Source organism: Hyperolius riggenbachi, chromosome 7 (assembly GCF_040937935.1).
Source record: "Hyperolius riggenbachi isolate aHypRig1 chromosome 7, aHypRig1.pri, whole genome shotgun sequence".
NCBI lineage: Eukaryota > Metazoa > Chordata > Amphibia > Anura > Hyperoliidae > Hyperolius > Hyperolius riggenbachi.
In genome coordinates this window covers 74,580,936-74,608,428 of record NC_090652.1, presented here as the reverse complement: position 1 = coordinate 74,608,428, position 27,493 = coordinate 74,580,936, and the positions used below count along the sequence as shown (strand labels likewise).

Here is a 27,493-nt window from a genome sequence, read left to right as displayed (position 1 = left end):
GAGACAGCAGACCCTCACCTCTCCACCCCTGTGATTGGCCGCTCCGGTCATGTGACGCACAGCGGCCACGTATCCCCCCGTTAGTTCTGGGCGCGCGTTTACTGTGCGCCGGAAGTTGGAGGAAGTTCGGCAGAGATGTCACGTGACGCAGAGGAGCGGCGGCACCGGAGGCGGCTCTTCATATACCGGTCAGTATGGGGGAGGGGAGGCAGGGATTACCCTCCCCCCCAAATGTCACGCCGTAGGGGGCCGCAGTGCTTCTGTTACACTTCCCCATGTTCTGTACCAGTGTGGGCTGCAGTGCTGTTGTTACTCTTCCGCGTGTTACTTCCCCAATAATGGTCTGGGCGTAGCTCTACCACATACATCACCCTATGGGAGGCTGCAGTGCTAATATTACCCACTCTTCATTGGAGGCAGCCTTCAGGCAGGGATCACACCTGCTGAAATTGCATGCAAAAAATGAGCACCACAGCAATAAGTCAGTAGTGCAATTGGGTAAAGTATATGTTCTTTTTGCATAATTCCTGCAAGTCTTAAAATCGCACACCTTTTTTTCTTTTTTTTTTTGCACGACAATCTAGTTCCCAATTGCAATATATTTTGCTGCAATATGCGCAGTTGTGATCTGAAAAAACGTTACTGCAAAGCGCTGGAAAACCTAAAAATCACACAAGATGCTGTAGTAACCGTGACCCCTGCCTCACACTCATCGCTTTGATTTCTGGTCAAATATTTCTTCATTTGGGTCTTAAGGTTCCAAATATATTTTGGCTAAATTATCATAACTGCATTTCCTATCAGTTTCCTCGCACATGAATTCTGATTTTGAATGTGATATTTGAAATCAATAGGCTGTATCCAAAATTTTGTGCAGTAAAAAGGACAGTGAACAGCACAGTGTTCACCCCGGGCTCTGTTAGCCGGGTGCTCCACCCAGCTAATTTTGTTGAGCACCCGGCGTTCATCGGCTCGCCTCCTCATCCTCCACCTATGCGGCCCTGCATTCTCCCAATGTACCCACCCGGCTACTTGTTCATGCCACCCGGCTGGAAAAAAATTCTGGGGAGAACACTGCAGCATTGCTTCTACACATGTGAATCCCTCATAACCAGGGCCGAATTTACCATAAGGCACTGTAGGTATGTGCCTACAGGTGCCTGATGATAAAAAAGGTGGCTCACTTCCCTCCCCTGGTGCTTCCCTCCCTACCTCCCTATATACAGTGTGCTGATGAGTATAAATGAGAGGTTACTCACCCAGAGCTTTGCATTCCAATGACGTGATCTCCCTCCAGTCGGGGGCATCTCTGACCACTTAGTATTAGGTAGCTAGAGGAACCTCAGTATTAAGGGGCACCAGTAGCTACCTTCATTGGGCAGGGGAAGTAGGAGAGGGGTGACAGCTGGCACAGCCAGCACACTTGCATGCGGTTTGTTGGGGGTTTGTAGGTACATGAAGGGAGAAGTCTAATGTGCCAGGACATCTATGTCTATAGATGTAAAACTAGGCCTACCCATCACTGTGCAAGTGCCGGCTTTAGGCCTCTTTTTTTTTTTTTTTTTTTTCGGGCAGTTGATAGGCAGTGAAATGCCTCTCAAACTCTTACTGCTGCCTGACAACTGCTTGCTGAGCACAACTGCTCGTGGAAAAGAGGCCTTAGTCCTGTAGACGCATGGCGTGTCACGTGGAAACCAATTGTTAGTGCTTTATGCAAATTTTCTGTGGTTTTTTCCGTGCATACCAATGAAGTTACCTCACATGAAATTGCATGTGTGTAATTAACCTCACATTTGTATAAGAGTTTGTGCATTTGGAGTGCAAAATTTGTAATTCCTGTTGACTTCCATTGTTTGGTTTTTGCAAAATTCGTTTAACAGTGCAAGTCAAATGCAGTGTAAATGATTTGCATTAGATGTGTGGCAAATGCAAATCATAGACTGCAGTTCTTATATTATCATCCGGCAATACATTACCCCATAGGGGGGCATCATCGGAAGTTGCAGTGCTCACATTGCTCTCCTCCTATATACGGTAGTACCCTATGAGGAGGCTGGAATTAATCTCCCCTCTATACATCACAGGGGGATGCAGTGCTTACATTACTTGCTCCTGCTATAAAATACCCATGGAACAAGGCTTAAAGGGGGTTGCAACACCAAAAATAAAGTCTAAAAAATATTTTTTGTCCTCAATACCACTTTAATTTTTTAAATGGGGTACAAATATGTCTTCCCCTCATTTTCCCCCCAACTTGCCTGTGCCGTTGCCGAGTCACTGGACTTGGAGTTTGTGTGCCTGCTGGATTGTGGGGAAGTTTTTTTTGTTTCCCCCCCCCCCCGCCTCCTCTCCCCCTCCATTGCAGTTTGAAAGTCTTGCATGTAGTGATGGGAAGTCCGGATCTTTTCAATGAACCGCTTCATTTGAATCAGTTCATTAAAAAGTCGGATCATGAACACATTGGGCTCTATTCATAAAAAAGTTGTTGCGAGAAAACTTCTGGAGGGAAAATACCGCAGCGGTATTTTACACTTCTGGGTGGTCATTCAAAGAAATCTTGAAAGCTGCGATGCAAGAGCGGAGATCTCCCGCTGAAAGCTGGCGGTAAGCTGTCGGAAGGCATGCGGAAACACTTCAGCCGGCAGAGTCCCTCCGTGCACTGCTCTCTCTGGGAGGTCTGTCCCATTCACTTGTATGTAATCCGCAAAATCAGAGGAAGCGGTATTTCCCGTCCACATACCGCTTCCTCTAATCTTTATGAATGGCCATTTTGTTACTTTTTTCTAGATAAATCTAGAAAAACACTGGAGAAGGCGGAAATTTCTCGCTCTGCTGGGGGATTGTAGATTTTCATGCGGGAACAGCTTTTTTGAATGCCCACTTTGCTAAATGGACGGGAAAATCCGCTGTTTTGAGCGGAAAACTTGCGGGAAGGTTTTATGAATAGAGCTCACTCTATGTAAAATTTAGTGGATGCAAAGTGGATGACACTGTTCACTTTCTAAATGCACATCAGCCTCTGAGTCTGCACTTTAACTACTTGAACTGAAGATCCGTTCAAACAGTTCCTTCTTTGAATCATTGAGCCAAGGAACTGTTCAGAACGCATCTGTTACGCGTCAGGAGCTGCTGCTGTAATCTGATCCCTGAGTGGGCTGGGAGGAGTTCCTTATCTCACTCAGGGTACGTTTCCACTAATGCGAATTTGCGTGCGTTACCCGCATGCAAATTCGCATAACCAATGCAAGTGAATGAGGCTGTGTCCACTTGTCAGGAAAACTGAGCGTTTTCTTGTGCAGGAAAAATCTGCACAGCAGAGCCATCCGAATTCGGACACCGCACACCGCATGCGATTCGCATACAATGTATTTAATAGGAAATTCACATGCGGTTTTGGTATGCGAATTTTCATGCGAATTTGCATACGATTTTTCATAAAAACAATGGAAAAGCACACAGGCACTGCCATGGTTAAATTCACATACATAGTCATCCATGCGAAATCGTATGCGAATTCGCATGAAAATTCGTATACAAACGCATGCGAAATTCGCATCCGCATGCAAATTTTTCCTGCAGCGATTCCCACCGCACAAGTGGAAACGTGCCCTCACTCCTTACAGCTCAGCACTGCATTCCTGATTCATCCACTGAACTGTGACAAATGAATCGTTCAGTGTGCTGAATCGGATCACGCGGCTCACAAGGAAGCACCAGTTCAAATGAATGAATCGTTCATGAAGTGAACAACACTATTTTTCAACTAAGATGCTTCGTTCGCGATTCTTTTTTTACGAATTGCAACCGCTGGGCGGCGCAATTCTTGTTGCAATTGCACTACATTCGCGGCGTCGGTACAGCGCAATATGGACAGTGGAAAAAGCAGCTTTCACAAGCGCAGGCGATTTGCGCTTTCTAGTGGAAAAGGGTTCTTTTGCCTCATTCACACTATACGCACTGCTGTGCGCATTTCAGCAGCACGTATATAATGTTATCAGCAAGAACATCAAAAGTGCATAGAGAGCACTTCTGATGTTAATACTATGCGCGCTGCGCAGCAGAGCGACATGCTATCGCACTGCTGCACGCATTTTTGCAAAAGCGCATCGCTGATCCCGTTCACTGGAATGTATGGGATCAGCAGCACAACGCATGGCAACGCATATATGGCTTGCGATTGGGTGCGCTTGTGTCCCGAACGCCCAGCCATACGTGCTGCCTAATGTGAACAAGGCCTTAGGGAGGTTTTCACACATTGATGTAAGCTTGTTGTCAAGGTGATGTGTGCTGTGGGAGAGACAGCAGGGAGGGGAAAATAAAACACTGGGCTGGGTTGAAAAAGAAAAGGGCAGAAGTGATGTTACTTTTGGCATCGCAGAGAAGCAGTCAAGATGGAAACCAGCATAAAAGTTTCTTTTTTCATATTACTTTTAAACTAAATTCTGTATGTGGACACTTACCGTAAATCAATGGGAAAGGTAGGCTGAACAAGTAATTTCCTATTGAATGATATTTTATTATTTTTTTCAGTTAATGTGGACTTCCAACCCACTTGAACCATATCCCAAACTGCAGATTGCACACAAGTCAGATTTATTAGCATCTCATCAAATAGTTCTCTACGGGATTCTCACATGCCATTCAGTTGGTACAGCATTAAAACTCAAATGCACTTCTTTAGTGGAAAGCACTGGTGGTCTTAAAGTGGAACTAAACTCCGAAATGTCTCTCTGCTCTAAACGTTTAGCCACAACATGATAAACTTTATGGTAAAAAAAACCTGGAGGTTTTAACTGGAAAGGGTTAAGCTTCAGTGTTTACTGTTTGGGGAGAGCTGCATTGGCAGAATTGCCTGCAGTCTGTTCACAGCTACTGATGAAAAAAAAAAAACTATTTTGACACTTTGCTCTGGCTGCACAATCAAGTGGATTTCTTCAGCAACTTTATGTGTAATAAAGATTTTTCAACATGTGCTGTGCAAGAGTTCAGGTCCGCGTAAAGAACACTTCTGAAAAACAATGTCTGTGAGTAAAGTTTGTTTTAGCTATAAATGCAGTTAAAATGGGAGAAAAAAAATATAAAACAAAGATCCAGAAACACTTCTGCCTTTGCTGGGCCGCTGAGCTAGTTTTGGATTGACTGAGGCAAAATGGAGGACTGCCCTGCAGAATCAAAATTTGAGATACATATGTATAATTGTATTGTTTTGTTTTTTAATCCTGGACTCTGAGTCCTGTAGGCTAAAAGAATAACTGTCTGGCCTGCTGTCGGCACATAGTTTGAACATCAGCACCAGTGATGGTATGCACTAATGCACATTATATTATATATGCAGGTTTTGAAGCAACATTTCCTGCCATCCAGATGACCTCTTTTTAAGGCAAGGCCTTTCTTATTTCCAGGGCTGTGGAGTCGGTACAAAAATCTTACGACTCCCAACTCCGACTCCTCAGTTTATGAACCCACGACTCCGACTCCGGGTACCCAAAATGGCTCTGACTCCTTGACTCCGACTCCTAAGTCTAATACTTAACAAGGATGTGGATTTTGTACAAAAATCATCCGACTCCAACTCCTCAGTTTATGAAATCAACGACTCTGACTCCGAGTGCCCAAAATTGCCTAGACTCCAACTCCGACTCCACAGCCCTGCTTATTTCAGCAAAACCATGCCAAACCACATGCTTCATGTATTACAACAGCTTCAACAGTATGGTTCTGTAGTGGAGTCTGAGTGCCAAACTGACCTCCCTGCCTGCTATCCAGTCATGTCACTCATTGAAGTATTATGAAGTGAAAAAATGTTCCAGCAGCTAAAATCCTATATCTGACAAGAGTGGGACAACTGAGCAGTTGGTCTCATTTCACAGCCCTTTATGCTGGGTACAAACGATGCAATTTCCTGTCTGGCTTATCATTGGGTAATCTGACAGGAAGTTGTATTGTGTGTACATGTCCAAACTGCTCCCAGTCCATAACGGGATAAATTTTCTGATTTTCACAAAATTGATCCCGTTATCGATCAGGAGCAGTCAGACATGTTGGCAATAATTTTCTGATTCGGCCAACGGGGCAGGAAATTGCATCGTTCTGTAACCAGCATTACAGTGCAAGGGATAATATAGATAGATATTATTTAGGCAATCAATTTATGCAGCTATGAGCTCAGAGCACCTCAATGGTGATGTCTGCCTCAGTTCTGATCCTCTGATTCTAAGAGTCCCGGCCAAACCTCTGACATTACACTGGCATGAATCCCTAAAGTGTACCTGTAGCAAAAAGGAAAAAAAGCCAAAAAATAGGTACTTACCTCAATAGAGGGATGCCCTTGGATAAGATATAGGATTCCCCTGTCCTCCACCAGCCCATTCCAGTGCTGGAACCTTCCAAAAACCATCAGCACGCCCCAATAGAGGGAAGCCCTTGGATAAGATATAGGATTCCCCTGTCTTCCACCAGCCCATTCCAGTGCTGGAATCTTCCAAAAACCATCAGCACGCCCTTGTCGACGGCCTGCGCGGTAGCATGGACCCGATTGGGTTTGGCTTTATCCGCCGAAGTCTGAGGCTGCAGGCCCATGCTACTTTGCAGTCAGAGCACCCACACTTGTTCCCGTACGGGAGCGCAGCTGTGAAGTCCCAGGGGGTCATGGCATTCAGGAGGGGGTATGAATAAGAATGTGAGAAGCCTCTGGAGCATCCATAGATTTCTCTCTCCCAAGGTAGGTATCTAACTTTTTAATTTTCCAAAGTCACAGGCATACCTCCTGACTTTTTGAGATGAGAAAGAGGCACACTTCAGCCATGCCCCTGCTACACCCCTGACAAGGCCCCGTCACACCCCTAGACATGCATACCATAAAGATTTCATAAGAAAAATGTGTTGTTTTATAATTCAAACCACACTGGTCCTTTGTATCCTGGTTCATTTCCCTTCATGTTAACATTTTTAAAGAGCCTCTGAAGCGAGATTAAAAATCGCTTTTTACCTTCTATTCAACATGGGCATGTTTGCCCCTGCTAAAACGCCGCCATCCCGCGTCCGAAGGAGGGGTCTTTACCCTCCAAATCCCCTCCATGGTGCCTGGGGAGTGCTTCCTGTTTGGGCAAAGCTAACGGCTGTAGCGCTGCCTCTCAGCGCATCTATCAGCGCTGATCGCCGCCTCTCCCCGCCCCTCTGTCTTCCTTCACTGAGGGGGACGGGGAGAGGCGGAGATCCACCGGCTGATAGACTTGCATGGAGGGCGAGCTGCGGCTCATTGCTCTGCCTCTTTAAATTAGTAATATATCAATTTAATAGATGGGAATAAAGTTTAGAGTCAAACACACACATTTTTTAGTAAAGACATATATATTTACATAGAAAAAGGGGCAAAGTCCTGAAAGAGGGACAAATGAGGAGGAAAAAGGGACAGGCCTCCCAAAAAGGTATTGTCCCTCCAAAGGAGGAACAGTTGGGGAGCTATTGTCACAGGTTTGCTTTACAATAAATTAAGTTTCAAAAATATTTCCATTGCAAGAGAAAAAAATGAGCAACATTTGACCTCACGCAGGGGACTTGGGCTATAACAATGATCATTATCCACATAAAAAGGACAGCGCATATAATAAATTGAAGAAAAAATAAACATACAAAAGATAACAAAACCATACCATCGTAGGCCAAAAGCCTCACCTGTGACTAATTCCTCAATCAGACAATAAATAAACACTATAAAAGTACATACACACGTGCAACTTTTCCGCCCAACTATTGTCCAAATTTGTCTGTTGGGCGAGTGTAGATGTGGCAAATGACTAGTCAAGCAACTGATAAGAGGTGGTTTGCCGAATCCAACCGGCGAATCAACTGACCAACTATCGTGGTCAGAGGCGCTGCACTAATCTGCACAACCTCGGAGTTACTCCTGCTCTTGTGTTTGCCTGAGGAGGCGGGCTTGGGACCTGCGAAACGCATTGCATAATTTTATGTGGAGTACTGATTAAATATATATTTTTCTGAATACCATAGATCAGTGATGGCTAAACTTGGCACTCCAGCTGTGACAAAACTTCAAATCCCATCATGCCTCTGCCTTCTCGAGTTATGCTTAGAGCTGTCAGAGTATTGCAATGCCTCATGGGACTTGTAGTTCCACCACAGCTGGAGTGCCAAGGTTAGCCATCACTGCCATATATGGTGGTTGTGTCATATATATTGGGGAGATGGATCCACCTCGGTCCCCCAATTTTTTATTTGGTTTTAATAGACTACTAATTTTTATTCTGCTGGCGCCTCTAACTACTACAAATATTGTCTAAACTTGTCTGTTGGACAATAGGTTGGGTGTGTGTACATGTGGCAAATGACTAGTCGAGCGACTGATAAGAGGTGGTTTGCCGAATCCAACCGGCGAATCAACTGACCAACTATCGTGCAGGTTGGCCACGTGCGTAAGCCTGTCATAAGTGATGGCAATTGTGAAACTCAAGCGCTTTGTAAATTGCATAATTCAATTAACTCGGTTTGACAAGTTGTTTGAACTGCTTGTTGTTTTTTGAATGTGGATATGGTACGTGCAGTATTTAAATGAGTTGGTTGTTAGTGCGTGTATGTACTTGTCGTCCAAACAAGAACCTGTGAGGTTTGGTGTGTTGGGTGGTTGGTCGTGCATTAAGTTGCACGTGTGTACGAGCCTTTAGATCACAATACAATTATGGAAGGATCAGAAAGCATCAAACAAATTTTGGATAAGACAAGCCCATATTATCAGCATGATCAACCCACACACCCCATATCTTGGTGAACTGGGGCATATGATCCTCCACCATAACCAGCATTTGTTCATTTTTCATGAGGCCGTGGATGCGAGACACAACTGGAGCTAATTCATGTAAAAGGGACTTCCGTAGAGGCTAAATAAGAACGGGCAGAGTTGGCCATGTGCTGGACTAAACCATGAGTGGGGTGTCGCATAGAGCAGTCCTCCTCTGACGACTCAGCTTATGAAACCACCAACTCTGACACCAGGTACCCAAAACTATGACTCCACAGGTCTTGCAGGGCTATGGATTGGGTACAAAAATCATCTGACTCCTCAGTTTATGAAACCACCTACTCCAGGTACCCAAAAATAGCTTTGACTCCACAGCTCTCATAGAGCTAGTCTTATTCTCTAGTATAAATATTGAGGGTCCAGATGAAGTGGTTTTGCCAATAACCATAGAGCTCAAACTGTTAACCTGAGCCCAGAACTGGGATACCACCGGGCAATCCCTATAGTAGAAGGGACCCCCTGACCACACAATCCCTGCAACATAGGTCTGAATAGTGAGGATACATTAATTGGAGTCAGGTAAGCCCAATTGCTTTGAAATAAATGTAACTTTAAGTACAACGTTTTATGGTCATATATTCAACTAAAAATCCATCACTGGGAAGGAAAGCTTTCTCTCTCCAGGTATACAACTCTCCCTGTGGGTGTACAAGAGGACAGTTTTTTTTTTTCATTGGTGGTCTTCAAGAGGGCATGGAAAGAGCAACGGCTTGCTGAAATTGAACAGAGTTAAACCACGGCAAGCACTGCAACAAAAAGGCTCCATTGATGGCTGGGAGAAATTAAGATACTGTACCTTCAAATCACTGACTGTGGGCCTGAGTCGGTCACAAGTGATGGCAATTGTGAAACTCGAGTGCTTTGTAAATTGCATGGTTCAATAAACTCGGTATTGCTGTGAAAATATTATCACACCGACAGTGCGAGAAAGAACTTTTTTAGTCTTTCTCCTTTTTCATATAAGGCAATTATGTGTTGAGGTATTAAAGAGAACCCGAGGTGTGTTTAAAGAATGTTATCTGCATACAGAGGCTGGATCTGCCTATACAGCCCAGCCTCTGTTGCTATCCCAAACCCCACTAAGGTCCCCCCGCACTCTGCAATCCCTCATAAATCACAGCCGTGCTCTGAAACTGTGTTTACATCTGTAGTGTCAGTCTCAGCTGCTCCCCCGCCTCCTGCATAGCTCCGGTCCCTGCCCCTGTCCCTTCCCTCCAATCAGCAGGGAGGGAAGGGATGCAGGCGGGGACTGGAGTTCTGCAGGAGGCGGGGAGAGCAGCAGACTGACACTATAGAGATAAACACAGCCAGCTCTGACAAGCTGTTTGTCAGCAGAGTGGCTGCGATTTATGAGGGATTGCAGAGTGCAGGGGGACCTTAGGGGGGTTTGGGATAGCAACAGAGGCTGGGCTGTATAGGCAGATTCAGCCTCTGTATGCAGATAATATTCTTCAAACCCACCTCGGGTTCTCTTTAAGGACTGACCAATGCTACACTGTAGCAGGCGATAGTACTCACAAATGGAGAAGAAATGTTCTTTAAGGTGTTATCACCCTAGACCTTCTGACCTTCTGTTATGTGCAGCTTTCCAGATTCATGTATATTCCTTTTACTTTTTAGATCGCTGCCAGGCTATACCCCTAGTTACCCTTCCCAGGAACCTGCCAGGCCACATACCCAGTTATCCCATCCAAAAGCCTGCCAAGCTAAACCACCTGATATCAAAAGTCAGTTTATGCCCCAAGCTACCTCTTCCAGAGGCCTGGACATGTTCCAGCTAGCCCTTCTAGGAACTCACCATGGTACGTCCCCAGTTACTTGATCCAAACGCCTACCAAACTATGCATAATGAACCCCTTCCAACAGACTGTCTACACCTCAGGAACCCCATGCAAAAGCCTGTCAGACCTCTTCCAGGAGCTGACCAGGCCACACCTTAGCTTCCTCTTCAGCTAACCCTTTCAGAAGACAGCCAGTCCAAACAAATAGCATACAAATGGGGGAGGGGGGGGGCGGGATTCTAACTAGTGAACTCAAACTGGATGTTTATATGCATTCTGTTTTGAGTTTCTTTAAATCAGTAAGGATGTATGTACGCGTCCTGTCAATCAGCAGCGTGTCAAAAACCTGAGCAGTTCTTGCCTTTTTCATGATTGCTAACTCAGTAAAGGACCAGCCTTTAAGGCGTTGCTATCATATAAATCTGGCATAGCGGGGTCTGAACCCTCTATAACAGTAATTATAGATTGACGGTATACCTTGAAATTAATCAGCACTCAGTATATGATTTTATATAAAATTGTATTTGCTTATCATACAGCGTATATACAAAATATGAACAGTTCCAAGTTGTGTTTCCTTCTAACAGTATTCCATCTCATCATGGCCTTTATGTAGCTAAGCGATCATCAATCTTCTAAGCACATTCAAAAAAGAGTATAACAGTTATGTAGAATAAGATCAAAAGTAGTTTCATCTGTATCTAGTAGCTGTGTAAAACTTGTGGTAATCTTCTTAAAGAAATAGCATAAAAGTAGCTTCTAAAAAAACTTCTTGCTAACATCTTAACAGAACTTTATACTGAAAAATTAATAAAGTAAATCACCAGAATATTAAGCATATTACCCTTCTCTGTCATCTCTTCAGCATCTAGAACCACTTGTGGAAAGGTAGCTTCTGCCCCGTGTGTCTTCTCAGGAGATTGGAAGGCTAGTGCAAACTGAGCTTTCAGCTCCTACTTTTATAGTGATTGCATGCAATATGGCTGCCTAATCTGGAATTTCCCTGAGTCCCAGGTGTTTGGCTGAAACTTCCGTGCGTAGCTCGCTATCTTTGACATTTAAAATACCCATAACACTTTTTGTTTATAAACTCCTTAATTACCTTATATTGTGAGAATGAACGTCATTTGGAGTGTTTACAAATTCTGATTAGGTCATTTCTGACGCAGTTAAGTAAAAATGGACGGTACCAGCCATCTTGTCTGCTGGTTGACTTATTTGACCCAGACATTTGGACTTTAAAACATTAAACAATGTCATTTATGACGCATTTCTGATAATGTGTCCTTCTGCTAATTAGTTTGGAATGTGTCTGTCCCTTCCCAGACATAAGATTGGTCAGGTTGACACTGTAACACTAAAGAGTCTTCAGCAATTTAAGGCTTATTGAAACATACAGGGCTTCTAATATACTTATTTAAATATAAAACGTATTATATAATTCTTAAAACAATATAAGATATATATATATATATATATATATATATATATATATATATATATATATATATATATATATATATATATATATATATATATATATAATTGCATATTAAAACTTCATAATATAAAATCATGTTCTATATCTTTGCCTCTATAGGGGATGGATTTGGAGAAACAGTGTATTTTTTTTTTCTTTTCCTTGTTTTGCACTTAAAAATGCATGGAAAATAAATACTGAAAACAAGTATCACCCCTAAAAAGCCTAATTTGTGGTGAAAAAAACCAAGACCTAGATCATTTAGGTATGATAAAGTTATTTGCGAATGAATGGGAGGAGCGCTGAAGTGTGAAAATGGCTTGCATTCTTAAGGTGAAAACAACCCACGGGCTGAAGTGGTTAATTTTTATGTAGAGGATGCTGAGCCCTGCAAGTCACTGTGTGATATGTTGATACATTTCTAGTTGCTGTTATTTACTTATACCTGTGTCCTGTACAATTTATGTCCTATCACCTTTTGTCCTCTGTTGCAGTCCTTCAGCCACTGAGTTGCCGATCACCTCCAACGTCCAGCAGAAAGAAATATCAAAGCGCCTGGAACCATCGCTACGGACCTCTCCTAGGCATCGGAGGAACCTACACCAGCCTTCATCAGATTCGTTACAAACCTCCTCATTTAGGCATCGCAAAAACAAGCTCCCTCCTACAGAACCACAGATAAAGAACTCTTTTTCCACACATCAGAATGTTCTTCAGTCACCTTCTCCTCCTAAACATTTGAGAAGTCTTCCCCTTCCCACAGACCCACAACTGCAGACCACTCCTTCCAAACCTCAAACTAATCAATCCCATCTTTCAGAACGATCATTAAGGTCCTCTCCTAGAATTCAAAGAAACCTACCTCATTCTCCTGAACTACCACTCCAGACTTCTCCTCCCAGAGATTGGAGTAATCAATCCCATTCTTCAGAACCTCCATTAAGGCCTTCTCTGAGAAGTTGGAAAATTCCACTCCAGTCTGCTGACCCACTACTCCAGACTTCTCCTTCCAGACATCGACATAATGAATACCTTCCTTCCGAGCCATCTTTAAAGACCTCTCCTAGAGATCGGAGAAAGCTATCCCAGTCTCCCGACCCACCACTTCAGACCTCTCCTACCAAACCTCAAACTAATCAATCCCATCTTTCAGAACCATCATTAAGGTCCTCTCCTAGAATTCAAAGAAACCTACCACTGCAGACCTCTCCTTCAAGGCATGAAAATAATCGGGCCCATCTCTCCAAGACATCATTAAGGACTTCTAGAGATCAGAGAAATCTATCTCACTCTCCTGGACCATCACCGCAGACCTCTCCTTCCAGGCGCCAAAATAATGAGTCCCATCTTTCCGAGCCATCATTAAGGACCTCTCCTAGAGATTGGAGAAACCTATCTTGGGCTCCTGAACCACAATTACAAACTTTTTCTTCCCTAGATTTGAGAAATGATCCCCAGCTGCAGAACAGTAGACCGAAAGATTGTGAACATGTACCTCAGGCTCCTCAACCATTACATACCACTCCTTCCAAACCTCACATAAAAATAACCCCTGTGTCCCCACTACAGACCACTCCTTCCAAAAGGCAGATGGCCCAGGAAGAGTCCTTGCAGACTCCTCTCTGCTGTGAGCAGTCTTTATATGTGGCAGCAACCCCCTTTGAAAAAACTAACCGGATACTGTCTGTACAGCTCTCTGACATGGCACATCAGGTAGGTGGAGCTTTGTGACAGTGGCATATTTGTTGGAATCATTGGTAGAATTATAAGATGGAGCAGTACATACTAATCACCTACTAGTTCCCTCCCCATAGTACAGTACATGCTATTTCTTTCCCCATATCCTGGTCCATGCAGTTTATCTCTTTTTCCATTCTCTATGCTATGGTAGTTGCAATACATTGCTTTGCAGCAAACTGTTTCAAATACCGGATTTCCTCAAAAATAAACTCTAGCTGGACTTTCGAGCACTCTCGAAATGTAAACCCTACCCAGAAAATAAGCCCTAGCGTCAGTTAAAGAGCAATAAGAGGCGGCCAGCAAGCTGGGACACAGCAGAGCAGTGCTGATTGGGCAACGGTCCAGTTATCCCAGCACACAGCAAGGTTATCGGCTATGTGCAGGGATGACAGGGCAGGTGCCTGATCAGTACATTGCACAGGAGGAAGAGGCAGACAGCAAGTGGGGACACAGCTGTGCTGTGCCGATTGGGCTCCGGTCCAGTTATCTCAGCGCAGAGCAAGGTTATCACCTGTGTGCAGGAACAGGGCAGGTGCCCGATCAGTACATTGCACAGGAGAAAGAGTCGGCCAACAAGCGGGGACACAGCGGTGCAGTGCCAATCGGGCACCGATCCAGTAATCACAGCACAGAGCAAGGTTATCAGCTGTGTGCAGGGATGACTGGGAAAGTGCCTGATTAGTACAGTAGCACACCTTTGGATCGAGTAGAGGAAGAGACGGCACAGGGGGGAAGGCAGGAGGACACATAGCACAGGAACTCAGGAATTGGAGAGTAATGCTGGGGATACACGGTACGTTTCTGTACCGTGTATCGACCAGCTGATAATAATCAGCTGGTCCGATCGACCCGCGTCCGCTTGATTCCCGCCGGCGGACAATGGCAGGGAATCGAGCGGCTGATAAGGACCGCCAGCGGGAACGCGGCTGGAGTCGATCCGGCGGCTAATCGGCCGCCGGATCGACCAGTCTATGCCCAGCATAAGGATGATCCAGAATGTGATAACATTTGAAACAAATTTTCATCTGTAAGGTTGAGAATGCATATCTTGAGGTCCAGGGAGCCCATAGCGTCATTTAGGAAGCAGACTACCTGTTTCCAGGAGGACATTGCCATAAAAGTTGCAGAAAAGGAGGATTGGGAAAACAACACTTAGGGCAACATGATGATGATGTAGTGGGGGAGAACCTGACGAGGTGCGAGGGGATTATATAACTTCGATGCAGTGTAAGAAACTATACGTTGGTTGCTATGGGCAGCAACACCTTTGTTCTGCACCAGCAACTCCTTAGAGCTGCAACTCATGGGAAGTGTGATAACTAGACTCTCATCACAGCAAGCAGTATAGGAGATAGAACTTCTTAGGCGTCTTCAGAGTTTAGGAGTTTATTCAGTCAACAAATATACAGTACAGTTTGTTACATCTTAGCAAAGCAGATTCTTCTGTCGTACGTCTTCTTGGCGTTACAGGCTCTTGGTCCCATTCCTGGTGAATGGTAACCAGTCTTTAGCTTCTGTCTATACTACGTTACATCTATACTACATAGCCCGGAGACCTATCTATTATATACAACATACAGTTATAAAATGACAAAACATAAATATGAGTCAAAGGTTGTTGAAAGCCAGCAGAGAAAATAAGTGTCTCTCTTCAGCCTATGACCCCTTCTTAATACCGGTCACCAAAGAGTTAAATGTGACATCTGAGCCATCCCCCCCAAACCTACAATTGGCTCAGACCCCTTGTGGTGTCATTACACACACCTACTTAATTAATATTCTGAGTGCTTTTTACCCTACATACAAGGAATGCCATGTTTGGTAAATATTGGCTATGTTTATCTTTCTGCCATCTAACGGTCTGGGGCAGTTTAGGCCTGTGGCCTTTCACCACGGACATGTTCCTGGTAACTGCTTGCATCCTCTCTTCTGCGAGAAACTCTTAAAGGTATACTCTGTGAACCAAGCCTTTTACCTAAACTCGGTCCAAATAACTGAGGCCTACTTAAATTATAACGTAGAGTATACAGTTAAGTCTGTAAAGTTTGCTGTTTTCAGTTGCATGCAGAAGTGTGGATATTCAGTTGGTGTATTAATGTTGTTCATACAGTGTGGCATGCAGGACAGTCAGGGTTTCAGTTCTCACAGCTCCCACATGAACCTGACTATTGTTTCTCTTAATATTCAATAGGTGCCACAGAGAGACATGACTCCTGAGAAGGGGGACAGGTATGTAGTCTGGTGTCTGTCAAATCGCACAGTCTATGGCCAGACAATGTCTATAGTCCTCTCTTATTGAATTTCAGGCCAGACGTTGGTGGTGCTGGGGATGCGTGCAGTGGTCTTGTTCGTCATTGTGACTATCTAGGTAAGAATGTACTTTACTAGCCTATTTGATCTCATTATTCTTGGCAGGCAGTTATAGGAACTTCACCACCATGCCTTACGGGAGGCAGTGAGGAGAGGTAGCCTTCAGAATTCTTGAAAATGTAGAATCTGAGGGACATTATTATCATAGACGTGGAGGTTATAGGAACTTCACCAACATGTCTCACGGGAGGCAGTGAGATGTCGCCTTCAGAACTTGAGGAAGCTTTGAGAGGCATATTTATCACGAAGTGCAACTGTAAATACACACAATTGTTATGCGATGTTGGGCATATTTTACTGATGTTCTTAGAATTACTAGTTCCTCCTAACACAAGTACCACTATCCCTCTGATTTCAACCCTTAGCTGGCAGAATAAATGTCTTTGACATTTTTACTGATGGCTTCACTGAGCTTTATCTCTGTTTTCTAATTTTGTACTTCTGCCTTTTTAAAGAGAACCCGAGGTGTGTTTAAAGAATGTTATCTGCATACAGAGGCTGGATCTGCCTATACAGCCCAGCCTCTGTTGCTACCCCAAACCCCACTAAGGTCCCCCTGCACTCTGCAAACACTCATAAATCACAGCCGTGCTGTGAGGCTGTGTTTACATCTGTAGTGTCAGTCTCAGCTGCTCCCCGCCTCCTGCATAGCTCCGGTCCCTGCCCCCGTCCTTTCCCTCCAATCAGCAGGGAGGGAAGGGATGCAGGCGGGGACTGGAGTTCTGCAGGAGGCGGGGAGAGCAGCAGACTGACACTATAAAGATAAACACAGCCAGCTCTGACAAGCTGTTTGTCAGCAGCGTGGCTGTGATTTATGAAGGATTGCAGAGTGCAGGGGGACCTTAGGGGGATTTGGGATAGCAACAGAGGCTGGGCTGTATAGGCAGATCCAGCCTCTGTATGCAGATATTCTTCAAACCCACCTCGGGTTCTCTAACATTTCTGGGCCACTGTAGACAATGTTGCGTTAGCAGATGTTGCACGTAGAATGAAAAAGGCCAAGAACCAGCTTGTGTGTTGAATCTGGAGTCTGGTTATTAAACAGATCTTTTATGACCCCCTCATGTTATAAACATTGACGTAGATTGCCCCCTGCAAGAGCATTCCGGTGCTCAAACTAACCCCCCATGCTCAGCTACAGTGTAGCCAAGCACCCTTTCCTGTTCTGGTGCTCACTGTAGTGAAGTTCCGGCACTGAAACTAACCCTTAACGCTCTGCAATACTATTGCCGAGCAGCTATTCCCGATCACCACAGCCGGAAGGTGCTTCTCTGTACTCTAGTCTCCAGCATCCAAATTACACGCTCTGCTCTGCTCTAGCTGCATATTTTATGGTCTGTGGCGGTGCCCAAGGCTGAACCTTCTTTGATGTCGAACGCCTAGGCATGCATATTTCTACATACAATAAGAGGAAAGTGTTCAAAGGTATCCCATTTCTAAAGGTACCCATACATCTAGGTATTTTGGCAGCCGATCGACCAAGAAACAGCTCTCTCTTTGATCGGAGGGAACTCTGTTGGCTTCTATAAACCGCACTCCGATTCCTGATCAGTTTCAGCATGAAATCTTGTGGGATTTGGCCTTGTGGCGCTGCTTCAATGTCCCGCTAATGTTTTATGTCTCCCCATGCATTTGCGTTCCCACGTGGATGCTGGCTTTATAGCACGTGGGGCGCATGTGACGTAACACGTCTCACCTTCTATATGCTGGTAGTCACATGGGGCTCAAATGCGAAATTCACTCACTGTGGATCGTAGACTGGTAAAGTATGACTGCACAGGATTCGGGGGGTTTGGTCGTGATCCGTCACGTAAGTCACTCGCCCTGAAATCGCATGCCGTTACTGCCGCACACCCGATCGAGCATATCGGCCTGAGATTTGACAGCATGTCCGATGGATACATGTGACTAATTTAGCCCCCGAAATTGGTGGCAGAGTTTTTTTATTTTCATCCGATTTCAATTATAATTATCGAATCTGATGGTCGATCGGCTACCAAGTCAAGTGAAATATGGGCACCTTTAGAATAGTCAATAAGATGAACATCTGAGCTAAAACAGACTAATGCACATTTTTTGTGCAATATTATACATCATAAAATTTGACCAATCGAATTCCACCTCAACTTAATTAGGTCAATTTTCAAGCTACATTAATTTGCATACAAAAATTGCATAATTCTGCATCAACCTGGAATTGCTTGCATCTCATTGACCATCATCACCCTGTCAGGTAAAAAAAAGGCAATATTACTGGAACCTTTTACAGTAGGGTCCTCTTAAGATGGCCAGAAAAGCTGCTGATACGTTGGTCAGTGGCTTTGTTTTGTCAGGATTCTAGTTCCTCAGTTACTCCTTGATTGATCTTTTTGATGCAGACAGGAAGTTTCCATGTCTTCTGCATGATGTTGCATGGTGCTGCATACTAGCATTTTGTGGTGACATTTTCTCTACAGATGTTTCCATTCTGCCTTCACCATCCAGAGAGGTCCCGCCTGAACCACAGCCTCCTCCTGCCAAACTTCCGAGATGGGGCCTGGGGCCTCTTTTCAACAGTGTTCGCACAAAGTTGGAGAGCTTCGCCGAAATTTTCCTCTCCCCGGCAAAGAGCCAGCCAGAACCGCAGGGCTTTGCGAACGACAGTAATTTAGTGGTAGAACAGACTCAGCCATGCTGCTGTCCTATAAGAGAGACTCCTACAGAAGCTGATGGATCTCAACCACTAGATCATGCTACACAGGATTCTTCAGGATCTCAACCTTGTAGTCCATCCAGAGAGGAAACGGAGAAAGACCAGCCATCTCTTACTCCACCGTCCAACACTGATGTCAATTTTCAGCTAAAAATTCAGATATCTAGTCCTGTTTCCTCATTGTGCCGTCCACCTCTTGAGCGTTGTCTGTCCTGCCCATTGGTGCCGAAAAGATTACGCAGACTCAGCTTGGATACGGAAGAACGAAGTGCTGCCACATGTTCCCCTAGAGCAGAGATCTCCAGGAAGAGGCGGCACAGTATGGGCACTCTAGAAGAATGCCGAAAACTAAGATTGTCACCCATCTCCTTCACCTGCCTCAGAAAAGAGAAGCACCCATTTGCTCTGGGGCTGGCAAGGTACAGCTCAGGAAGTGCTGTGCAATGTGACATTAGGTATTTCGTTTCTCTGAAGCCCTTCTTAGGCTTTATGTTGTCTCCTTTTATAGTTGTGCTTGCATTTAGTCTCTCTAGAGTCTGAATAGTAACTGGTGAGACATCCAGAGGTGTAACTGAGACCAGTCCAGCCACTATAGCACTTTCCTTTCTCACTGGTCCTGATGGTTCCTGATCCCTTTCCATCACTCATGTATGATGCACTGCTGTGGTTATTTATCACATAGTGTGATATGGTCACTCTCATGAGGGCTGTGATGAGGACCTATTGCAGTGGGTATTTCTGTAGTGTGTCTATGTCCTGAGAGCTCAGTGTTCTCTCTTCCTCCTTTAGCGCAGCATGTTTCCTCGTTGTCCCCAATGCAGGGTTTCCTCTTCCTCCTCTGAGCACCTAATTTACCCCCAGTGCCGCATTTTTTTCTTGTTTGCCCTCAGTACCACATGTTTTCTTGTTCACCTCCATTGGTGCATGACCTCCCCCTTCCATTCTGTGCAGCACGTCTTCCCCTTTCTCTCATGTGCGCCGCCTTCCCTCCCCTTTCATGTGCGCAGCGGGCTCTCCTCTTTCTCTCGTGTGCCTCCTGCCCTCCTATTTTTCTCATGTGCGCCGCGTGTCTTCCCCTTTCTCTCATGTGTGCCGCGTGTCCTCCCCTTTCATGTGCGCCGCGTGCCCTCCCCTTTCTCTCATGTGTGCCACGTGCCCTCCCCTTTCTCTCATGTGCGCCATATGCCCTCCTCTTTCATGTGCGCAGCGGGCTCTCCTCTTTCTCTCATGTGTGCCGCCTGCCCTTCCCTTTCTCTCGTGTGCTGCCTGCCCTCCTATTTCTCTCATGTGCGCCGCGTGCCCTTCCCTTTCTCTCATGTGCGCCGCGTGCCCTTCCCTTTCTCTCATGTGCGCCACGTGCCCTCCCCTTTCTTTTATGTGCGCCACGTGCCCTCCCCTTTCTTTTATGTGCGCCGCGTGCCCTCTCCTTTCTCTCATGTGCGCCGCGTGCCCTCCCCTTTCTCTCATGTGCGCCGCGTGCCCTCCCCTTTCTCTCATGTGCGCCGCGTGCCCTCCCCTTTCTCTCATGTGCGCCGCGTGCCCTCCCCTTTCTCTCATGTGCGCCGCGTGCCCTCCCCTTTCTCTCATGTGCGCCGCGTGCCCTCCTCTTTCTCTCATGTGCGCCACGTGCCCTTCCTTCTTTCTTCCTTTCAGCATATCCCTTCCTCTCTGGGGAAATCTCTGCATTGTCCCTCCCTCCTTGTGCCTCCATGCCTCACTTTCCCCTGACCTCCCCTTCCCTTTCCATCCCTTTAGCTCCCCTGCTGGCAATGGTTTGGATGAGGAAAGAGAGAGAGACAGAGAGATTCCCGTGGAAGGAGATGGTGGAGCAGTGAACCCTCCTTCACATTCTCAGGGACAGGTGAGAGCATTGCCAGTCTTGAGTTTACAGCTGTAGTCAGGAAATCCTCTGCTGAGACTGTTTGATGATTTTGCAGGAAGTGAAAGAAAGGAAGGTTTCCAACATTCAGATTCGGAAACGTGTGACAAAACAAGAGGGGAGTCTTACGCCGATGGGCCTCCCAAAACGCATACGGTAAGAGAAAGGGGTGATGGAACGTGGTATTCACAGTGGAGGGTTCTGCTTTGACATCGGGGATGTCAAAGCTAAAGTTCAGTAAGGTTGCTATAACCAGCGGGTAAAGTAGAACTGTCGTGAGAGGTACATAGAGGATGCCATATTGATTTTCTTTTAAGCAATACCAATTGCCTGGCTATCCTGCTGATCCTCTGCCTCTAATACTTTTAGCCATAGACCCTGAACAAGCATGCAGCAGATCAGGTGTTTCTGACATTTTTGTCAGATCTGACAAGATTGGCTGCATGCTTGTTTCTGGTGTGATTCTGCAGGCAGATAGCTCAGCAGGGCTGCCAGGTAACTAGTATTGCTTAAAAGGAAATCGATATGGCAGCCTGCATATACCTCTCACTACAGTTTACACTCCTTTAAATGGAACCTACTGAGAAAGATATGGATTTCTCCTCTTAAAATAATACCATTTGCCTGACACTCCTGCTGATCCTGTGCCTCTAATACTTTTAGCCACAGCCTCTGAACTGAAAAGCATGCAGATCAGGTGCTCTGACTGAAGTCAGACTGGATTAGATGCATGCTTGTTTCAGGTGTGTGCTTCAGCCAAGGACTGGCAGGACTGCCAAGCAAATGGTATTGTTTAACAGGAAACATCCATATCCATCTCAGTTTAGGTTCTCTTTAAAGAGGAACTGTAGCCGAGGAGTGAACTTTATCCCAATCAGTAGCTGATACCCCTCTTTTTCATGAGAAATCTAATCCTATACCTTTTCTTGAACAGGGATGTCTATATGGCTGATATTGTAGTAAAGCCCCACTTACAGTACCAATGACTGGTACTGACAGTTTCCGAGTCTGTGAACCTTTGTTGGCTGGTGGAAAATAACAGCTGTTTCCAGCTGTCAAGCAGCCAGTATCTCCCAGTCTATCTTCTTGATCTCGCTTCTATTTTTTTAACGTCTCACTTGTTGCATTGTATTTATTTTATTCCCTTTTTCGCGAAAGTTCCTCTTTAAATTACCGTTGGTTATTGCTGTTGGTTATTACTAGGGATGATTACAGATATGCAAATTGTTGTGAGTTGATGCAAATGTATGCACATTGTTATGCAAATATATGCAGCTTGAAAATGAGCCAATCAATTTAAACCCAAATTTAAATTGATTGGTCCATTTTCAAACTGCATATATTTGCATAATTTCAGAACAATTTGCATCTCCTTAAAGAGAACCTGAGGTGGGTTCTAAGAATGCGATCAGCACACAGAGGCTGGGTCTGCATATACTGCCCAGCCTCTCTTGCTATACTGATTTCCCCCCAGTCCCCCCTGCGCTCTGCTCTGCCCCCCATATATCATACGACGAGCTGTCGATACGCAGCGTGTCGCAGCCGGCTGTTTGCATTGCATCTGTCACTCTCGCCGCTCCCCCTCTTCCTCCATAGCTCCGGTCTCCGCCCGCGTCCCTTCCCTCAAAGGAGGGAAAGGACGCGGGCGGGGACCGGTGCTATGGAGGAGGCGGGGGAGCGGCGAGAGTGACAAAAGGTAAACGGCCAGCTGTTTACGACAGCTCGGCGTTTGATTTATGGGGGGCACAGCAGAGCTGCAGGGGGGCCTGTGGGGGGATCAGTATAGCAACATAGGCTGGGCAGTATATGCAGACCCTGCCTCTGTGTGCTAATTCGTGTTCTTAGAACCCACCTCGGGTTCTCTTTTTTAATCATCCCTAGTTATTACCAATTACCTTTGGTAATACTTCCCCTGTCAGAATGCACAGTGCTCACTGCTAGCAAGCAAGAAAGCTCATTTGACACTATCAAATTCATTGAGGTACCTAGTTCTAAAGGGCAGTAGTTCATAGGATTATCTGATTAACCTGAAACTGCCAGCATTGTACAAAGTAAACTATATGTGGTATATGTTTGGTTAAAGTGGACCTGAACTCTTGCACAGGACAGAAGGTAAACATAGAGAAATGCATCCTGTATGTATTTAGAGTTTAGCCTGTCTAATTCTCCCTCATCTGTGTCTAATCACAAGTTTTTTAATTTGCTCTCTGCCCTGTGTCACATGACTGCCATGGCAGATATCATTTGAAAGCACAGGATGTTAATATTTCTGCTTCCATGAAAGCAGGAAGTAGAAACGGTGCAGATTTATTTCAGGGTTTGTATCAGCTGTAAGAATTTTTTCTTTAAAGGTTATTATGCTGTCGCGTATCTTTTAGAGCTGAATTCAGGTCCGCTTTAAATAGTCCTTGAAGAATTTCTACTTGCCATTTTGCTTGCAGCCAGTCATCTCTGTGAATCAGAATTTATTTCCATTTCTCTCTCTCTTTGAGCATAAAGAAAGTACACCATCTTTTAAAGAGACACTGTAACAAAAAAAAGTCCCTTGTGGGGGTACTTTCCTCGGGAGGTGGAAGCCTCTGCATCCTAATTAGGCTTCCCCTGTCATCCTCTGTCCCACGTTGGCAGCACTGGCTCCCCCAAAACCACAGCAGACCAGGGAAGTCTGCTGTAGTGCAGGCACATAAGCGGCTTCCCGATGGGCTTAGGTGGACTTGTAGAGCGGACTTGCATAGTAGAGTGGACCCGATTAGGCTCGGCTATTTCCACCTGAGCCCGAGTGAAGAGCTGCTTCTGTGCTGGAGCTGGAGAAGGTAAATATTTAAATGCCCACTGTTTGGAGGCTTCTAGCGCTGCCACCGTGGGACGGAGGAGTACAATGGAAGCCTCATTAGGATGCAGAAGCTTTCTCCATCTGAGTTAAGTACTGTATTTTTTGGAATATAAGACTCACTTTTTCTTTAAAGTGGGGGGGAAAAAAGTCACTGCGTCTTTATAGTCCAAATGCAGAAAGTTCCTGAATTATGAGCACCTGCCAATATGAACCTCCAACCCACTGCAAAGTATGGGACTCCCTATACTGTGCCTATGCAAAGGACACGGGGAAAAACGGAGGACACAAAGGGGCACAGAGAAGGACACAAGGACAGAGGCAGACACACGGGGGACACAGGAGGACACAAGGGGCACAGAGGAGCACACAGAGAGACACAAGAGGTACAAGGGGGCATGAGGTACAAAGGGGGCATAATCCACAAGATGCTCCTTCACCATGGATGCACCAGGTTTAGTATATTTTTCCCCCCTGGTTTTTGTCCTCTAAACCTAGGTGCGTCTTATGGTCAGGAGCGTCTTGTAGTCCGAAAAATACGGTATTCCCCCAGACAATCTATATATTTTTTTTTAATTATGGGTTTTCTTTAATGCTCATACACACATGCAACTTTTCCACATGACCAAGCATTGCACGTGTGTACGCAAGCAGAACAACGAACTGAACAATATGACCACATTCAAAACCAGTACAAGACTTTTTCAAATGATTTGTACACACCGGTGTGAGTTAAACCGCCTGTTGGATCGGGCAAACCACTTATCAGTCGTTAGTCACACATTCACATGCCCAGCTAATGTCCAACAGACCAAGTACCGTATGTACAATAGTTGGGTGGGAAAGTTGAACATGCATACGAGCCTCTAGGGTCCGTTTACACCTAAACCCACAAAACGCTGGCGATTACCACTGGCATTTTGCGGAGGTGATTTTTCCGCGATTAACGTGGAAAAATTCACTGGACACTGCAGCGTTTTGGGAGCGATCGCGATTAGCGGTGCTATGCATGCTAATCGCAATCGCGAATCGTCGGCACACCGATGCATGTAACGCGTTTGCGGTTAATGCTAATGCTAGGGAGAACACTGCCATAGTATTACATGTCCTAGTGATTTTTAAAAAACACTAGCGGTTTGCCTAGAGCAGAAATCGCGCGATTCCCGCTCAAGTGTGAATGGACCCTTAGTTCTAAGATTTTGCTTATCAGGATATGGTAAAAAATAATGTGGTCTTTAGTTTGCTCCCAGACTTTTCCAATACTTCTGCTGACATGAGGTCTTCTTGAACCCCTTTTGTGTCTCCAGTTTACAGAAAGAAGACTTCAGTCTGGAGGAAATCTACACCAATAAGAATTACCATACACCCACAGAGAAAAGGTCAGCAGGCCACACATGCTCAGATCAAGCAGTGATTACAGAGTCCTATGAATGCATGCAGCACTTGTATGCTGTGACTGATCTTACACACATCTATATGGCCTTCGTACCTCAGCATAATGTCATATGGCAGCAACCCCAACTGGCCTAACCCTGACCCCTCTCAATCAAACTTTGATTAATCCTGGCCTCACCCCAGCAGTGTACTAATCTATGGGTAGGGGCTTGAAAACACCATCACATTATCAGGGCTGTGGAGTCGGTACAAAAATCCTTCAACTCCTCAGTTTATGAAACCATTGACTTCAACACAAGTACCAAAAATGACTGACTCCTAAGTCTAATTCTTACCAGGTTTGTAGAGTTGGTACAAAAATCATACTTCTCAGACTCCTCAGTTTATTAAAACTGCCGACTCTGACTCCACAGCCCTGCACATTATGCTTCAAAAAGTAGGGTTTTTTGTTGTTGTTTTTTTTGTCAAGGTTACCGCCACACAAGACTTTACACACTTAAAGAGGCCCTGTAGTGATATATAGTAGAATGTATTAAATGATTCAGGATACCCACTTTTATGGTTATTTTCCTGGTTTTAGCATCAGAAGAACTACCTACATCTATATATTGATATGAAACACTAGCTCAACCTACCCCACACACACACACACCCCAGTGTTTTTTCACAGCCTAGGCGGTCTAGCTATGTGGAATTCTCTCCCCCAGAGCATTCTGAGAGACCAGGTGTTATTTCTACTGACTTCGGAACACAGAAGTAAACAAACATTCCGCAGCAATACGCCGGGCAAGATTTTAATGGGCAGACACTGACGCAAAAAATTGTATTGAATGATCATTTTTAGAAGAGTATAGAAAGTGTGTGGCTAGCTTGAGGCTGCTGTACAGTGGATTACAGGAGACAAATCTTATATGCTGATTGTAGTGTCTGCTAAGTCAGATTGAACACCTTTTTTTTTTTTTTCTTTTTTTTTTTTTTTAAAGAAGTGAATGACTAGAGTCAGTTTAGCTGTACCGTGTTAGTGCAGTTTTGGTATAGTCAGTAAAGCACTGTGTCTAGCATAGCAGGGCAGCAGTATCCCTGTATTTACAGGATCAGCCATCTCCCATCCCCAGAACTGCTGTTTCCTGCTAGTGTCTGGGAATGAATCGGCTAATTTGGCACAGTGCTGCACTGATCATTTGGGAGCCGCGCTGTAATGAGAATTATGGCTATAGCGGCGCTTAGTGACTGATTTGATTACCGGAGCTCAAATAAGAAAAAAATAAGTAATTGGGCCACTGGCAATTGAAGGTTCCCAAATTATATGCAGTATTAGTTTGCTGAACGTACCCACCAAATACTGTTAACCATACGTACTCCCCTAAAGTATGATATTTGACGGATGTGCCCTCCCAATGTTGGGTAGCCAGAGGTAGCCCCCAGTATTAATGTCTGGAGTTGACCCCCCCCCCCCCCCCAAGTGTACATAGCCAGTAGTGTCTCTTCACTATTAGGGATCCAGAGGCAGTCCCCCAATATTAGGTGTCCAGAGGTGACCCCCCCCCCCAGTATACATAGCCAGAAGTGTCCCTTCAGTTTTAGGGGTCCAAAGGAAGCCCCCCAGTATTAGGTGTCTAGCAGTGGACCCCCCCAAGTGTACATAGCCACAAGTGTCTCTTCAGCATTGGGGATCCAGAGGTTGCCCCCTCCCCCAGTATTAGGTGTCCAGGGATGACCCCCCCCCCCCCATATACACAGCCAGAAGTGTTCCTTCAATATTAGTAATCCAGAGGTAGCCCTGCCAGTATTAGTTGTCCAGAGGTGACACCCTCCCCCCACTCCCCAGGATACATAGCCAGAAGTGTTCCTTCAGTTTTAGGTATTCAGAGGTAGCCCTACCGGTATTAAGTAGAGGTGTGTGTCCGTGTCCCTTCCATCCCAGTATAGGCAACTAGAGGATTGATCTGGTTCTGGACTATTCCTTCTATGCAGTTTACATAGGGCATGTGCAGTACAGACCTGACTTAAGCGGTCTATAAACGTTTTTGTCATCTCTTCCCACACAGAAAGTTTGAAACCATATTTGAAGAACCTGTCATGAAGGGTGATGCCCTTATCCTCACCAGTCAGCGCCCCTTGCGAAGGTGCATGGTATTTAAAGACAGCAGTGTTCCACGCAGAGGGAAGAAAAAAGGCCGGGGTGCGAGTCGAACCCGCAGCTGTGCAAACACCAAAAAAGGGACAGTTAATATTGAACTTTTGCTGCAGCATAAACTAGACCAGCTGGAAGCAGCACTGAAGCAACAGGAGGAGATGGATTCCTTCTAGATGGTGCCAACAAGACCGCCACTTCCAGATGCCTCTTTGGATAGAAATGTAGCCGTTCTTCTACTCACAAGTGTGCTTGGACCTCCGTAGGTCTGGATTTTCTTACTGCTTGGAGCAGACCTATTATGTACTGTATGTACCATATTTACCTTATCCACATGTTCGTTAATAAATGCCGTTCCTTATGTTTCTCTTTGTTAA

At 45.2% G+C, this 27,493-nt stretch overlaps 2 protein-coding genes across 3 annotated transcripts in view; one reads left to right on the top strand and one right to left on the bottom strand.

The window, feature by feature from the left end:
- RUSF1 (RUS family member 1) overlaps positions 1–297 on the bottom strand; it is a 55,881-nt gene extending 55,584 nt beyond the window's left edge. Inside the window, exon 1 of the mRNA XM_068244133.1 lies at positions 19–297. Coding sequence (XP_068100234.1) covers positions 19–51 — 33 coding nt within the window. The 5' untranslated portion in view covers positions 52–297. The remainder of the gene's footprint in view (positions 1–18) is intronic.
- On the top strand, positions 91–27,493 carry PRR14 (proline rich 14). 2 transcript variants are annotated; one of them, XM_068244132.1, is made up of 9 exons: positions 91–188; positions 12,571–13,789; positions 16,008–16,045; positions 16,123–16,184; positions 18,643–19,297; positions 20,634–20,739; positions 20,816–20,913; positions 24,895–24,966; positions 27,031–27,493. In XM_068244132.1, the coding sequence occupies exons 1-9, from the start codon at positions 136–138 to the stop codon at positions 27,290–27,292; spliced, it is 2,565 nt and encodes an 854-aa protein (XP_068100233.1). In that variant the 5' UTR covers positions 91–135; the 3' UTR covers positions 27,293–27,493. The 2 variants fall into 2 exon arrangements, with proteins under 2 accessions (XP_068100233.1, XP_068100232.1); XM_068244131.1 differs by having other exon boundaries at positions 18,643–19,333.